The 13768-nt window shown below is 32.8% G+C and overlaps 1 protein-coding gene across 3 annotated transcripts in view; it reads left to right on the top strand.

Moving 5' to 3' along the window:
• LOC129920630 (polypeptide N-acetylgalactosaminyltransferase 5) overlaps positions 1–13768 on the top strand; it is a 66978-nt gene that overhangs the window by 34349 nt on the left and 18861 nt on the right. For all 3 annotated transcript variants that reach the window (XM_056002060.1, XM_056002070.1, XM_056002050.1), the window contains exons 2-7: positions 9151–10028; positions 11991–12171; positions 12266–12395; positions 12468–12634; positions 12709–12830; positions 12899–13095. In XM_056002060.1, coding sequence (XP_055858035.1) covers positions 9789–10028; positions 11991–12171; positions 12266–12395; positions 12468–12634; positions 12709–12830; positions 12899–13095 — 1037 coding nt within the window. In that variant the 5' untranslated portion in view covers positions 9151–9788. The remainder of the gene's footprint in view (positions 1–9150; positions 10029–11990; positions 12172–12265; positions 12396–12467; positions 12635–12708; positions 12831–12898; positions 13096–13768) is intronic.

Raw genomic sequence — 13768 nt, forward strand, 5'->3', positions numbered from 1 at the left:
TGATGAAGAAGAAAAAAAGCATTTCGTCCCGTTTCTGCTTGAACCTCGTAAGTACATTTTTTTAAAGATTTGTTTTTTCTCTTAAACCTTGCTCTAAAACTTACAAAAAGAATAGATAAAAGGATTTTAGTTTAGAAAAAATTCAATCAATATGTCTTAATATTAATTTGATTTCCTTTTGTTCAATTCATAGTTTTAATTTCAAGAAAAATCTACATTTCTTTTAAGAACAGAACAAAATTTTCTGTGTAGATACGTGGTTCACGCAGAAACGGGACGATTTATCAAAATACCTATTTTAAGTCAAAACACACTGCAGGTCAACCAAACGAATAACTTTAGACAAACTTTTTAATTCGGTTTATCTAAAAAGGCATATGCAAAGCAATTTTCTTTTGTTATGAAAAGTTTACGATTTATGATATCCTTTAAATCTCCTTTAATCCACCTGCATAAGCTTTTTTTTTCTCCACAAAAATAGAAAAGCTAAAATAAAATACAACTTCAAAGAAAAAAAAATTATAAATATTTGTAGGTACCTGTAATTTTCATTCCATTTTTCTTTCTGAAACAAAAAAACTTCTTGTTGTAAACATACAAACATCCGTAAATACATATGTTGACATACTTTTCAAATCATCAAAAATTTACAAACAAATTCTTCAATACTTATTTTTATTTTCTGGGAATTATTCATATCTACCATTCAATTGAGGTCATCATCATAGAAGCTATAAAAAAAAGGAAATATCCTGCTGTACGCAATCAAGAAACATACAAAAAATGAGAAATCGAAAAACAAAAGTCATATTGTTGTCCTCGTTAAGCAAGTAAACACAATATCTTCCCCATCAGAGTCACATATCCATATGTATGCATATACACATATCATCTGTCAATAGATAAAGGCACATAGATAGATACATTTCTAATTGTATTGTTTTAACTTCATTTTCGAATAGATTTTCTGTTCATACAAATTTTTTCTTTTTGTATTGTACTTGCAAATCCAAGTCCATACACCACACAACTATTCATCTTGACCATCAATGAAAAGATGCTTCTATCAAGCATCCAATCCAATACCATCAGATACTTTAATCCAAGTGCTAATTGCTTGTTGAGAAATAATCAATGGCACAACACACAGTTAAGTGGCATGGAAAATAGGCAATAACGCGCCACCACATAAGATCAAGTTCAAAATACCGCATTTGCAAAATATAAATCCAGAATCCGATAGATACGAAATGAATCTCTGTATCTCTCAATTGATTGTGATGGCTGATGGACTGGACTGAACTGTGTGAGATGCATACTCGGAGTAAACGAAGATTCAGTCTCAGCATTAAAGTGTTCGGTTGGGATTAATTGAACAACAATTGCTAATTCTAGAAACACTCTTCTTCCCTATACCTTGCTATTCTTATGTATGTATAAAGTCTAAACACATCCCTGCTTATTGTCCCACAATAATTGCAGATTGTTCAGTTGTGGTCACTGGTCAGATTGAAACTCACACACACACAACGCACACTCTTGTACACATATTTTGCCCCGGAGAAAACACAAATTTATCATTCAGCCGGTCCGTCGGTCCATCGTCTACTTCGTATTTCATTTTCTTCGTCCATCAGAAGTCAGAACAAAAAACTGTGGGGTGAAACGTGTTTACATTGGCCATTTACGGTCAAAGCATTTTTCCATCTTCTTGCCCGCAATGTCTGCAATTGATGGGGTAAAAAGAAGTATTTCAAAGATTGAAAAACCATGAATAGTGGTGTTCAATAAACGAGTTTGTAACAAAGCGTACTTTTATAGCCGGCATTTTGCTGTTATGGCTTATGGGGGCTTTTGAGAAGATACAAAACATACAAAAAAGTACTGCTTTAGAGGTCAGTGTCGTTCAATACAACACAATATTTATAACACTGCTATTCGGGCAGCCTTAGCTGATGCTGGAGTGCGAGTGTGTGTGTTTGTTTTTGGATTGCTCCGTGGCCGTGCGTTCTCAATTTATTTTGTGAGGTTTTGCCATAGAATGTCTACAACATAGCTCCTACTATCAACATTGTTGCATTTGTCACAATTAAAGTGTGGATGGATGGCGTATATCTTGTTTTATTAAATAAAAGTAAATTGAATCAATTAAAATTGTGATACTTCACTTTTAACGTTGATGAATGTTGATTTGTGTTTTCTTAACAAAAATTTAGATAGCTTCCATTAAGTTGGAAATTGTTTTTTTTTTTTTCATTTAGTTATTTTTAATGTTTCCTGGAGAGTCGCTCCTTTATAAAATAAAATCAACAGCATTGATTCTTGTTTCCATCACTTTGACAGTGGATTCTTGATTATGAAAATCTTGAACCAAATTTGATCACTTCGATCTGTTACGGTTTCTTGAAAATGTTTTGAGCGTTACTTATTTAGGGTGACCAGCGCGTTTAGACGTTGGCGCTACAATCCACTGTGGACATGGGCCTCAACCAGCTGTATCCTTAGCTAGCTGCTTCCAGTTTCGCACGCCAAATTGATTGAGATCCACGTCCACTTGTGTGCGTTACTTTAGACAAGGTCTTTATCTACTGTGCATTCTCTCGGGGTTAGAGTCGAAAACTTGCCGGACCGGAGCATACGCTCCACCATCACAGGCACTACACCTTTATTCTTTTGGCTACGATTGTACAGACAGTACAGTTCGATTTTGTATCTGATCCCCCAATTACCATCAATGCGGATGAGACCAAAAATCGCCCGAAGAACTTTTGTCTCGAAACAATCCAAGGTTTTTTCATATGCCTTCGTCATAGCCCATGCCTCTTCCCATATATTTGGACTGGGTTAATAAGAGTCTTTAATAGGGACACCTTAGTTGCTATTCTTGAAATATTTCAAACACTTCAGATATCTTTTTTAATAGAAAAAAGCTGTATTCATGTAGTATGAAAGACACAAAGTACTTATAATCATCCTAGGTAGAAGGTGTAACTAGACATAGCTGTGAATTCTTTCCAAGGGTCTTTCGTGTACTCCATTGAATGGTTTAGTGCGTACCTTTGACTCAGATATCACAAAATTCAAATGTCTTCAAGCCATGCCTTAGATCTTAAGTGTTCTTCAGGCTGAGCTCGTATAAATTTCCTTGCGATCCTGCAACGTTTTTTCATCTTGAGTAGGTATTGATTATAGCATAATCACAGGATTTTCCCACGGATTTGGAAGATACAAAACATCCTTGGGGATAGCTTTGACGCCTAAATTTGAATATCGACAAATTTGCCCAACTTCTTAGCGATTAATTCTTTAGTTTCTAAAGCCAAATTTGTTTTAATTGGATTTTTAATGCTTGAATGTTGAAAAACAGCTTTTTGTCGTTGACTTGATCGCTGAAGAACGCTGTAGCCTAAATCTAACATAAAGGACCTAAAAAAAAATTACCTCTTCTCAGCTAAAGCTGTTGGTAATTGAGTATCTTCGTTGGATGCTGACCGGTCCATTACAAGCTAAATGGTCCATTACAAGCTGAATAGTCCATCACAAGCTGAATGATAAGATCAACTTCTTTCATATTCTCGAGAGCTATTACCAGTGGATCATAGCTCTCTGGAGGGGTTAGAAACAATTGTGAAACAAGATCACTCTCAGCTTACGTTGCCCCGATGACTTCTAACAAGACCATCAAATTCCAGGAAATGATCCTTCAACATGGTCCCTTCAGAAAGTTAATCAGCAAGTTTTTTCCTCACAATTGTTTGGCTTGATGATGACTTCAAGTCAAAAACATCTTCAAGGGCTTTCCACATATCTCTTGCAGAATTTTTATCTTTGACATAGTCCAAAATCTCATCAGATATGCAACCTATAATAAAGGATTTTGCTTTCTTGTTTTTCTCATTGATGTTTTCGATAACAGCAACGTCTACACTTTATGGAGCTGAATTGTTCACAGCTTCCCGATTATAGGCTTAGTCCAAAAAAAACTCATATTTTCGTAATTCTTGCTATTGAATTGAATAATTATTTTCGTTAGCCGCCCATATTATTTTAAAGCTCTTCGATAAAAAGATTAAGATCAGTTTTGAATTCTCTAAAGAATCAATTCTTAAAGCAATACAACTTTATTGGAGTGTCTATGTTTATAAAGTACTTAAAACGAATCCGTAACAAAAGTGTGAAAACAAAAAGTATTTACGACTTTTAGTATTAGGAAGGAAAGTATGAAACAATAAATGTATTCAAGGAAAAAAGTATGCGCGACAAAAGTTCGAAAAATGGAAAACTATTATTTTGACTGGGTTTTGATCTGGCAATAGTTACTAAGAGAAAAGAGAATTTGCGAAGACAACATTGGGGGTGGACAATTCTGATTGGTCAAGAAGGAAGAAATAGACGAATTTATTGTTAGATAGGACTGGGGTCTCAGAAAAAAAGAGAGTATACAGAAACATTTATTCATAAGGATAGGAGGTCTAAATTTAATTTTCAGTCTCGCAGCTGCGATGAGCGAGGCAAGGAAAAAAGTGTGAAAACAAAAAGTATTCTCGACTTTTATTAGGTAGGAAAGTATGAACAGGATAAAAGTATTCAAGGAAAAAAGTATGCGCGACAAAAGTTCGAAAATTGAAAATTATTATTTTGACTGGCAAAAGTTACAGAGAGAAATGAGAATTTGCGAAATAATACAGTCAAATAAGGAGAAAAAAGGGGTAAATCTCAGAATGAATGTTAGTAGAATTTTTTTTTGCTCAATATCTTCCTTTTGCCATTCTATAACATATCTCAAAAGTCTAGAAAAATCTCATGTTCGCTTGTCGCGATTTCAAGGTCAAATCGCGAAATGGAGATTTTCAAAATTAGCAAAAATAGGCTATGGTATTATAAACACATATGATACATGATTTCAAGGTATTTTTTAATACTGATTCCAAAAAATCTAAAATCAAGACAATCTGACGTCTCTGGAAAAAGTTATACCTGTTTTTCATCTGTCAACTCATATTATTATAACAGTTGCAAACTTACTGCCGAAAAACCCTTCAAAGTTATGGTAGATGGACCAAATTTTGCATGAAGATTTTAGAATCCATCATTATTAAAAATCAAAACAATCCATTACAAAAAATATATATACCTACGAAATAATGGTATTTTTTGATGGAGGGGCAAAGTTTAGGATATGCACTAAAGAAGATTCTTGTTCATCTTAGGAATAAGTGCTAATAGCCTAATTTTTTCATTTTAATCTTTGTTTGGATATTCTTTAACTACCCTCAAAAATCTAAAAAATCTCATGTCCGCAAGTCCTAATTTTCTTGGTTTGAAAATAAGGTGCAGATTTTAAAAAATTAATAAGAAAAGTTTAAATTTTTATATGTTTACCAACATAAGCGACATGATTTAAAGGTATTTTTTTAACACTTATTCCAACAAAACTCACAAACAAATCAACCTGACCATCCCTGAAAAGTAATGCACCTTATTCATGTTGATCTGACACAAATATCTGAAGTGTAGTTTTTCAATTTTTTAAAATCTGCACCTTATCTTCAAACCAAGAAAATTAGGACTTGCGGACATGAGATTTTTCTAGATTTTTGCGGGTAGTTAAAGAATATCCAAACAAAGATAAAAATGAAAAAATTAGCCTATTAGCATTTATTCCTAAGATGAACAAGAATCTTCTTTAGTGCATATCCTAAAATTTGCCCCTCCATCAAAAAATACCAATATTTCGTAGGTATATATATTTTTTGTAATGGATTGTTTCGATTTTTAATAATGATGGATTCTAAAATCTTCATGCAAAATTTGGTTCATCTACCATAACTTTTAAGGGTTTTTCGGCAGTAAGTTTGCAACTGTTATAATAATATGAGTTGACAGATGAAAAACAGGTATAACTTTTTCCAGAGACGTCAGATTGTCTTGATTTTAGATTTTTTGGAATCAGTATTAAAAAATATCTTGAAATCATGTATCATATGTGTATATAATACCATAGCCTATTTTTGCTAATTTTGAAAATCTCCATTTCGCGATTTGACCTTGAAATCGCGACAAGCGGACATGAGATTTTTCTAGACTTTTGAGATATGTTATAGAATGGCAAAAGGAAGATATTGAGTAAAAAAAAATTCTACTAACATTCATTCCGAGGTTAAACCCTTATTTGACTGGATTAAAAACAAAAAGAGCAATGGACAATTCTGATTAGTCAAGAAGGAATAAATAGACGAATTAATTGTTAGATAGGGCTGGGGTCTCAGAAAAAAAGAGAGTATGTATACAGAAATATTTATTCCAACCACCCATATGCTGCTATACTTTTTTTATTTTCAAAAATTATTGGCACTGGTCTATAACTTAGTCTCGAGTTTTTTGTTTTTGAGAAAAATATTAGGTATCTAATTTATATCCTAGCAGCTTTATATATTCGAATTAGTCTAGTGGACTAAGCGATTGCCTTTTACTCCACCGGCCTGGGTTCAAATCTGGGTGTCGTTGCGATAGCTTTTTAAAAAAAATTTTTTTAATTGTGTTTTTTTTTATTATTTTTCACAAGAATATTCGGTTGTGATAAATAATTTATCAATAATAACCATCATTTTGGTTATTTTACCATCAACAAAGTCACTTTTTATTTAGTGCTATACTCTAAACATGGATTTCCGTGTATTAAATTTTGATTTTCTCGTTTTCGTCCCGTTTTCGAGTTACCACGGTTGTTATGATTTTTGCTCGCTTGTGCTTTAACTAGCATTATCTTTGCCAAACTACGTTTGATTTGAAAGATTTTTTTTACAACCAATCAAGAATTTATTACAGTTTTAGTTTGTCTCAAAACTTTTTTTCTGCGGAAAACCACAATTGTGTTTAAGAAAAGAACAAATAGGTAAAGCTCAGAAAAAGTTTTAGTTCATTTAAATAAATTTTGTATTCAAAAATTATTTTTTTTTTAATTCACTCAGTTTGTTTATTTTTTTTAATTACTTGCAGTAGCCTTTTTTATGAAATAAAACTGTTTTTTTTTTATGAAAATAAACTGGGCTTTAATAAAAAGCACAAAAAAATAATACTCATTAACGTGTTTTTTTGCCTCAAATGATACGAAGAACGAAGAAAATTGTGTTTGATGCAAAATTGTAGAGAAACAGTTGTCCGCAGAAAAAAAAGTTTTGAGACAAACTAAAACTGTAATAAATTCTTGATTGGTTGTAAAAAAAATCTTTCAAATCAAACGTAGTTTGGCAAAGATAATGCTAGTTAAAGCACAAGCGAGCAAAAATCATAACAACCGTGGTAACTCGAAAACGGGACGAAAACGAGAAAATTACCTCTTGAGTTTTTCGACTTAAAATGACCTCAGGAATCCATGGTTTTCATTTGGGGCGGTGACTGTGGGACACCCTGTATATATGTACCTTGAAAGTGTAAAAATTTTTTTTTTAAAAGCTGGCATTGTAAGGTTGAATTTTTTATAGAATTTAGTTTAACCATCGAGAAGTTGAAAAAAAAATTGCCATACTTTTTTAATGTGCACAAGTGCCTGCCAGACTAACTTAAAGGTGTGCAGTTTACTTGCATTAAACTTTATTTCGTAAAGTTGAAATTTATATTGGGCCTTACTAATAATCAAAATTAGAGCTAAGGTTAAAAAAAAAAAACCTTTAGGTTTTAGAAAATCCGCAGACCAATAATGAATTTAACCTCCAGTTTAGCCGTTAGCAAAACATCAAAATTTAATACACGGAAATCCATGTTTAGAGTATAGCACTAAATAAAAAGTGACTTTGTTGATGGTAAAATAACCAAAATGATGGTTATTATTGATAAATTATTTATCACAACCGAATATTCTTGTGAAAAATAATAAAAAAAAACACAATTAAAAAAATTTTTTTTAAAAAGCTATCGCAACGACACCCAGATTTGAACCCAGGCCGGTGGAGTAAAAGGCAATCGCTTAGTCCACTAGACTAATTCGAATATATAAAGCTGCTAGGATATAAATTAGATACCTAATATTTTTCTCAAAAACAAAAAACTCGAGACTAAGTTATAGACCAGTGCCAATAATTTTTGAAAATAAAAAAAGTATAGCAGCATATGGGTGGTTGGAATAAATATTTCTGTATACATACTCTCTTTTTTTCTGAGACCCCAGCCCTATCTAACAATTAATTCGTCTATTTATTCCTTCTTGACTAATCAGAATTGTCCATTGCTCTTTTTGTTTTCGCAAATTCTCATTTCTCTCTGTAACTTTTGCCAGTCAAAATAATAATTTTCAATTTTCGAACTTTTGTCGCGCATACTTTTTTCCATGAATACTTTTATCCTGTTCATACTTTCCTACCTAATAAAAGTCGAGAATACTTTTTGTTTTCACACTTTTTTCCTTGCCTCGCTCATCGCAGCTGCGAGACTGAAAATTAAATTTAGACCTCCTATCCTTATGAATAAATGTTTCTGTATACTCTCTTTTTTTCTGAGACCCCAGCCCTATCTAACAATAAATTCGTCTATTTCTTCCTTCTTGACCAATCAGAATTGTCCACCCCCAATTTTGTTTTCGCAAATTCTCTTTTCTCTTTGTAACTATTGCCAGATCAAAACCCAGTCAAAATAATAGTTTTCCATTTTTCGAACTTTTGTCGCGCATACTTTTTTCCTTGAATACTTTTATCTGTTCATACTTTCCTTCCTAATACTAAAAGTCGTGAATACTTTTTGTTTTCACACTTTTGACGGGTTCCCACTTAAAACATAACAATTTTCAACCATGAAAAATATAATGAGTATATTTACTGACTATAAACCCCTTATGAGACTCTTATTTTTATTTTTTACATTTAATCGTTTTTGTTATTAAGGCTCATTCCCTGAACTAGCTCAATAGTCCTTTTGCTCCAATGTCCAATCCCGCTTTAGAGCATCTTTACTCTCAAATTTATGACATCTTTAGCCTTTAAGATTTGAATCATACTTCCTAGCAATTCACATTTCAAATTGCCAGAAGATTTATACTAAAGAAAAGAAAAATACCTCAACCTCCTTCTTAATCTAATCACACATCAATAACATAAAATACATCCAATTTTACTAAAAAAAAAAAACTAACTTTCCTTTTTCTCACGTTCATTTCAGCACCTGAAGCATTCAACAACAACAACAAGTAATAAATCGTGAGTGACTATGCCTTCACTTCCAATCTACTCCAATGATGACGAGCAAAATTTATGTAAATTTGCATAAATCGTAGTGTTAGCACATTGACCTATTTCCTGGCAAATCGCGATGCAGAAATAATGTTAACCTAACATACATACCAACTGTGATTCAGAAATAGTCAGATTTTGCAACACTCAAAACTCGTATCTACGTGCATTGGATAATCACATCAAATAAGAACGAAATTTCAACAAAATAAAACAAAAAACCAGATATTCTCAAAACCATTAAATTCACAATCTGAGAAAAAACATCAACAAATCATTGTCATTGTGGAGAAACTCAATGACCAGCATCGGCAAAACTAAATTGGACATTTTTAATGAGAAGAAAAATGTCGAATGCAGATACAAATCTAACAATAATCATCAAATTTTGTGACTAATCGTTTCTTTGGTTGTTTGGTAGTTTGTCTAGCCAAGAAACTGAATTTAAATATTTTTTTTTTATTTCGTTAGTTGTATTTTTGCACAATTATTGTTTTAGTTCAACTTTAAGTTAACTTTTTTTTTGGTTTTCCATTTAAAAACGCTTTTATGTTCGTTTTGATGTGAATGTTTATTGATAACGTCGAAAAGTGGAAAGTCAATAGTGGAAAGTCAATACAATTAAATATGACGAACCTTAATGTGTCGAGAATGTTACGTGGAAGACTACGATCGAATACCTGCCGGATAGTATTGCTCACATCACTCGTTTGGGTGATAATAGATTTGATATTAATTACAAATTACTCGGATTGTATAAGCAGCGACGGATGGCGGTGTAAACGGCCTGGCGAATATGATGTTGAGGTGAGTCATAATTTGATTTTGAATATTTGAAAGTAAGCTCCCCTCCGGCTGGCGATTGGGGAGTTAATTCCTTAATATATAGTAAATAGAGTGAAAGTATTATAATTTATTGTTGGAATTTTATTGAAATTATTTTATATCATCTTCCAAGTTAAATGAGCAGATTCTTCACAAATCATTGTAAATATATTCACACAAAAATTAATTTAATAGTGATTTCTCGAATATTCTTTCTAATGTTACGTTTCCATCCGGAGATTTTAAATTCTGTTTTCACCAGCACGAAAAGATGTATTTGGACAGCCCTTCAAATATCATATTAAAAATTCAATATTTCTCGGTGAATAAAATACTTTTTGTTAAATTTAATAAATAGACTTCTTTAAGGTAAACGAGAAAACTTATTAAGCTATCAATTCAAGAAGTATTATCTAATATAGAATAGTAGATTTACAAAAGTGTTATAATTGGATATTCGAGTTCCGCCGATGAACTTCAAAATTCTCTTTTCAGAAAACCCCTATAAACTTCTTATTCCAAAAGTGATACGCCTGTTTTAATCCGTATAGTCTCTTTCGCACCTTACAAACTTTGTTCGTTCCATTACTGTTAAACTCTGATTGGTATATGAAAATCCCTTCATTTAGATCGCGGTGTGAAAAGGCAGTTTTAACATAAAACTGGTTTAGTACAAGCTGCAGCAGCAAGAATCGAAACGTCGAAACAAAAAAACGTCTCTCCATAATTAATCCTGTATTCCGGCGGCGTGTTGCCTATGCAACCAATTTTTTACGTTAATTTTTCACCAACTAGATCTTTTATTTTTTAGACCAATTCCCAATAATTTTCGTATTAGTACTTTATTCCATGTGAGATTTGCTTGAAAACTTTTCATTTCCTCTTTCAGGGCTTCTTTCCATTGCACTTTTTTGCTTAGAAACATGCATAAAAGTCTCAATTCCAAAAGTTGTTAACTCTACGTTACTGACCTTACCTATCCGCAGTGCAGTTTAAGATATAAACACAGTCTCAGCCCAAAATTGCTAACCTCAACCCTTCGCACTAAATATTGTTCGAGCAGCCTTTGACCATTTTGCTCTGGTGTATATACTGTACTGGTTTGGTAACGAGGTTCAAATTCATGGTTAAAGAGCGCATCAAAAAATATAAATAAATCATTAAATTAAGCACCAATCTCTCTTAGCAAAAATGTTTAATACGGTATCGATAAATCGTCATATTTGATGTACAAACCACCTTTTGACGAATAATCACATGTAAGAAATTCGCAGATGTAAAAAATTCGTTTCCCCTTCTGATCTGAGCTTTTTGGGTGAACAGATCTAAAACTGAAAGATAAGATGATATCCTTGCAAACTAGAAATCAGTATAACCTTTAATTATATCCTTAAAAAAACGACTTGCGTTACCTCAATTCTATGTTAATCTTCGGGGTTAAAATCGAAAACTAACCAAACTAGTAATTCAATGTTCATATTCCTTATGATTTGACAAGACCATGATGAAGAAAGTCTCAAGAAAGACTTCCTTGGTTCTTTTATGAGATCTATTCATACCAATGCTATACATTCTAATAAAGAGAGGCTTCTGGGCCTTGAATTCTTTTAGTAGAACATTTAATGATTACTGCTGCTATAGGAAGGCACATGTCATGAGACTCGATTGAATTCTTTATTTTCTTCTGTCTGCGAGCAGTCACCAAATCCAACAACTCCTGACCTGGGGGAAGAGTTTCTAAATATATCAATTCAATCCTCATATCCATTTAACCATTTAAAGACAAACCATATGCTAAAGTATCAGATGATACTTTCAGCGTGTCCTGGTGCGTTCGGATGATTTCTTTATTACACTCTATTTATACTTTTATTTCAAAAACAATAATATAAGAAATGATTTCTTCCATCTCTAATTCATTTTTATTAATCTTTTAATTCCTAGTTACCTGCCGAAAGTCAACGCCTTGTCGATGAAGACTCAATTGTAGATGAAGCTGAAATAGATACAGCGAAAAACCTCGACGGAGGTGTATCAGTGCCAATTACATATCGTAACATACTTCTTCGAAAATGGCGAATGGCGCCAACAGTTCAAGAACAGGTTGGACAACCTGGAGAGTTAGGTGCGTTTTTTTTGTATTCTTCTGAAACTATGTATAATTATAATAAAAATTACTTTAACAATCCATTATTAACATCATCCGTTTCTAATTAAAGGAAAACCTGTAAAAATTCCAGCCGAGATGAAAGGCTTAATGAAAGAGAAATTTAAAGAGAACCAATTCAACCTGCTGGCCAGTGATATGATGTCATTGAATCGTTCCCTGACTGACGTGCGACATGAAAAGTGATAATACCCCCAAACGAATCAATGTTAAACCACAACTTTACATTTTGTTTTTCTTTTCTTGTTAAACAGCTGCAAAAAGAAATTATATCCATCAAAACTTCCAACCACTTCCATTGTGATCGTATTTCACAATGAGGCATGGACCACACTTTTGCGTACTGTATGGAGTGTCATTAATCGTTCACCTAGGTCACTGCTCAAAGAGGTTATCTTAGTGGATGATGCTAGTGAGAGAGGTAAGTGTGTTAAGTAATTTGATCATCTTGCTGGTGTATATTAAAAGTGAGTCTGTTTTTTTTTTCACTCACAGATTACTTGGGCAAGAAACTAGAAGATTATGTGGCGACACTGCCAGTACGAACGTTTGTACTGCGTACCGAAAAGCGTTCTGGTTTAATCAGAGCACGACTGTTGGGTGCAAAACATGTAACGGTATGAAAAGTAGTATGATATTATAACGACCTTGCGATACTTAAAGACACCGTGTTTTATTCTTTCAGGGTGAAGTTATTACATTCTTAGATGCACATTGTGAATGCACAGAAGGTTGGCTTGAACCACTTCTTGCGCGTATTGTACAAAATAGAAGAACCGTAGTTTGTCCAATTATTGATGTGATATCAGATGAAACTTTTGAATATGTCACAGCATCCGATCAGACGTGGGGTGGCTTTAATTGGAAGCTTAATTTTAGATGGTGAGTTAAGCTCTAATTTTAAGTGATATTAGATTGATCCTAGATTGAAGATGTTCTTAAGCTTAGTTATTTATTCAGTGACTTTATTTAAAAAAAATATGTGTGGTAAGATTTATTTTAAAAATATGTGTTTCTGTTTTGTTTCGACAAATAATAAATAAAAACAAGCATAGACTAAATTATAGCAGGAAAAAGCTGAAAAAATATAGATCTGTTAACAAAAATATTTCATTCTAATTTTTCATTATCTCAATTAGTATACTTTTTAAATGAAATCTAAGACCCCCCGCACACTACAAACTTTCTATCGCCCGACAGTTTAGTCGGTCTCTTAATCAGAATGAAAATGTATGAGAGTGCGCACACTACAACGATTAAGTATCGGCCGATCAAAAAGTTTGTTTGATCGAAAAAAAAGTTTGTTTTGCTACACAATTGCCTTCAAACTAAAATGTTTCCTAGCGACCCGATTGTTTAGTCGGCTGCCTGTGCGCACACTAGGAGCCCAACCCGACTAAATTATCGGCCGATAGAAAGTTTGTAGTGTGCGGGGGCTCTAAGTATTTATTTTTGAGCAATGTTCTTAACATTCGTACTCAAACAAAACATAACTATTTAACTGCTTTCATGAACACAAAGTTTAATGGGTTGTTTTTTATACTTGCCAAGTTTC

The sequence above is a fragment of the Episyrphus balteatus genome, chromosome 1 (assembly GCF_945859705.1).
Source record: "Episyrphus balteatus chromosome 1, idEpiBalt1.1, whole genome shotgun sequence".
Lineage (NCBI taxonomy): Eukaryota > Metazoa > Arthropoda > Insecta > Diptera > Syrphidae > Episyrphus > Episyrphus balteatus.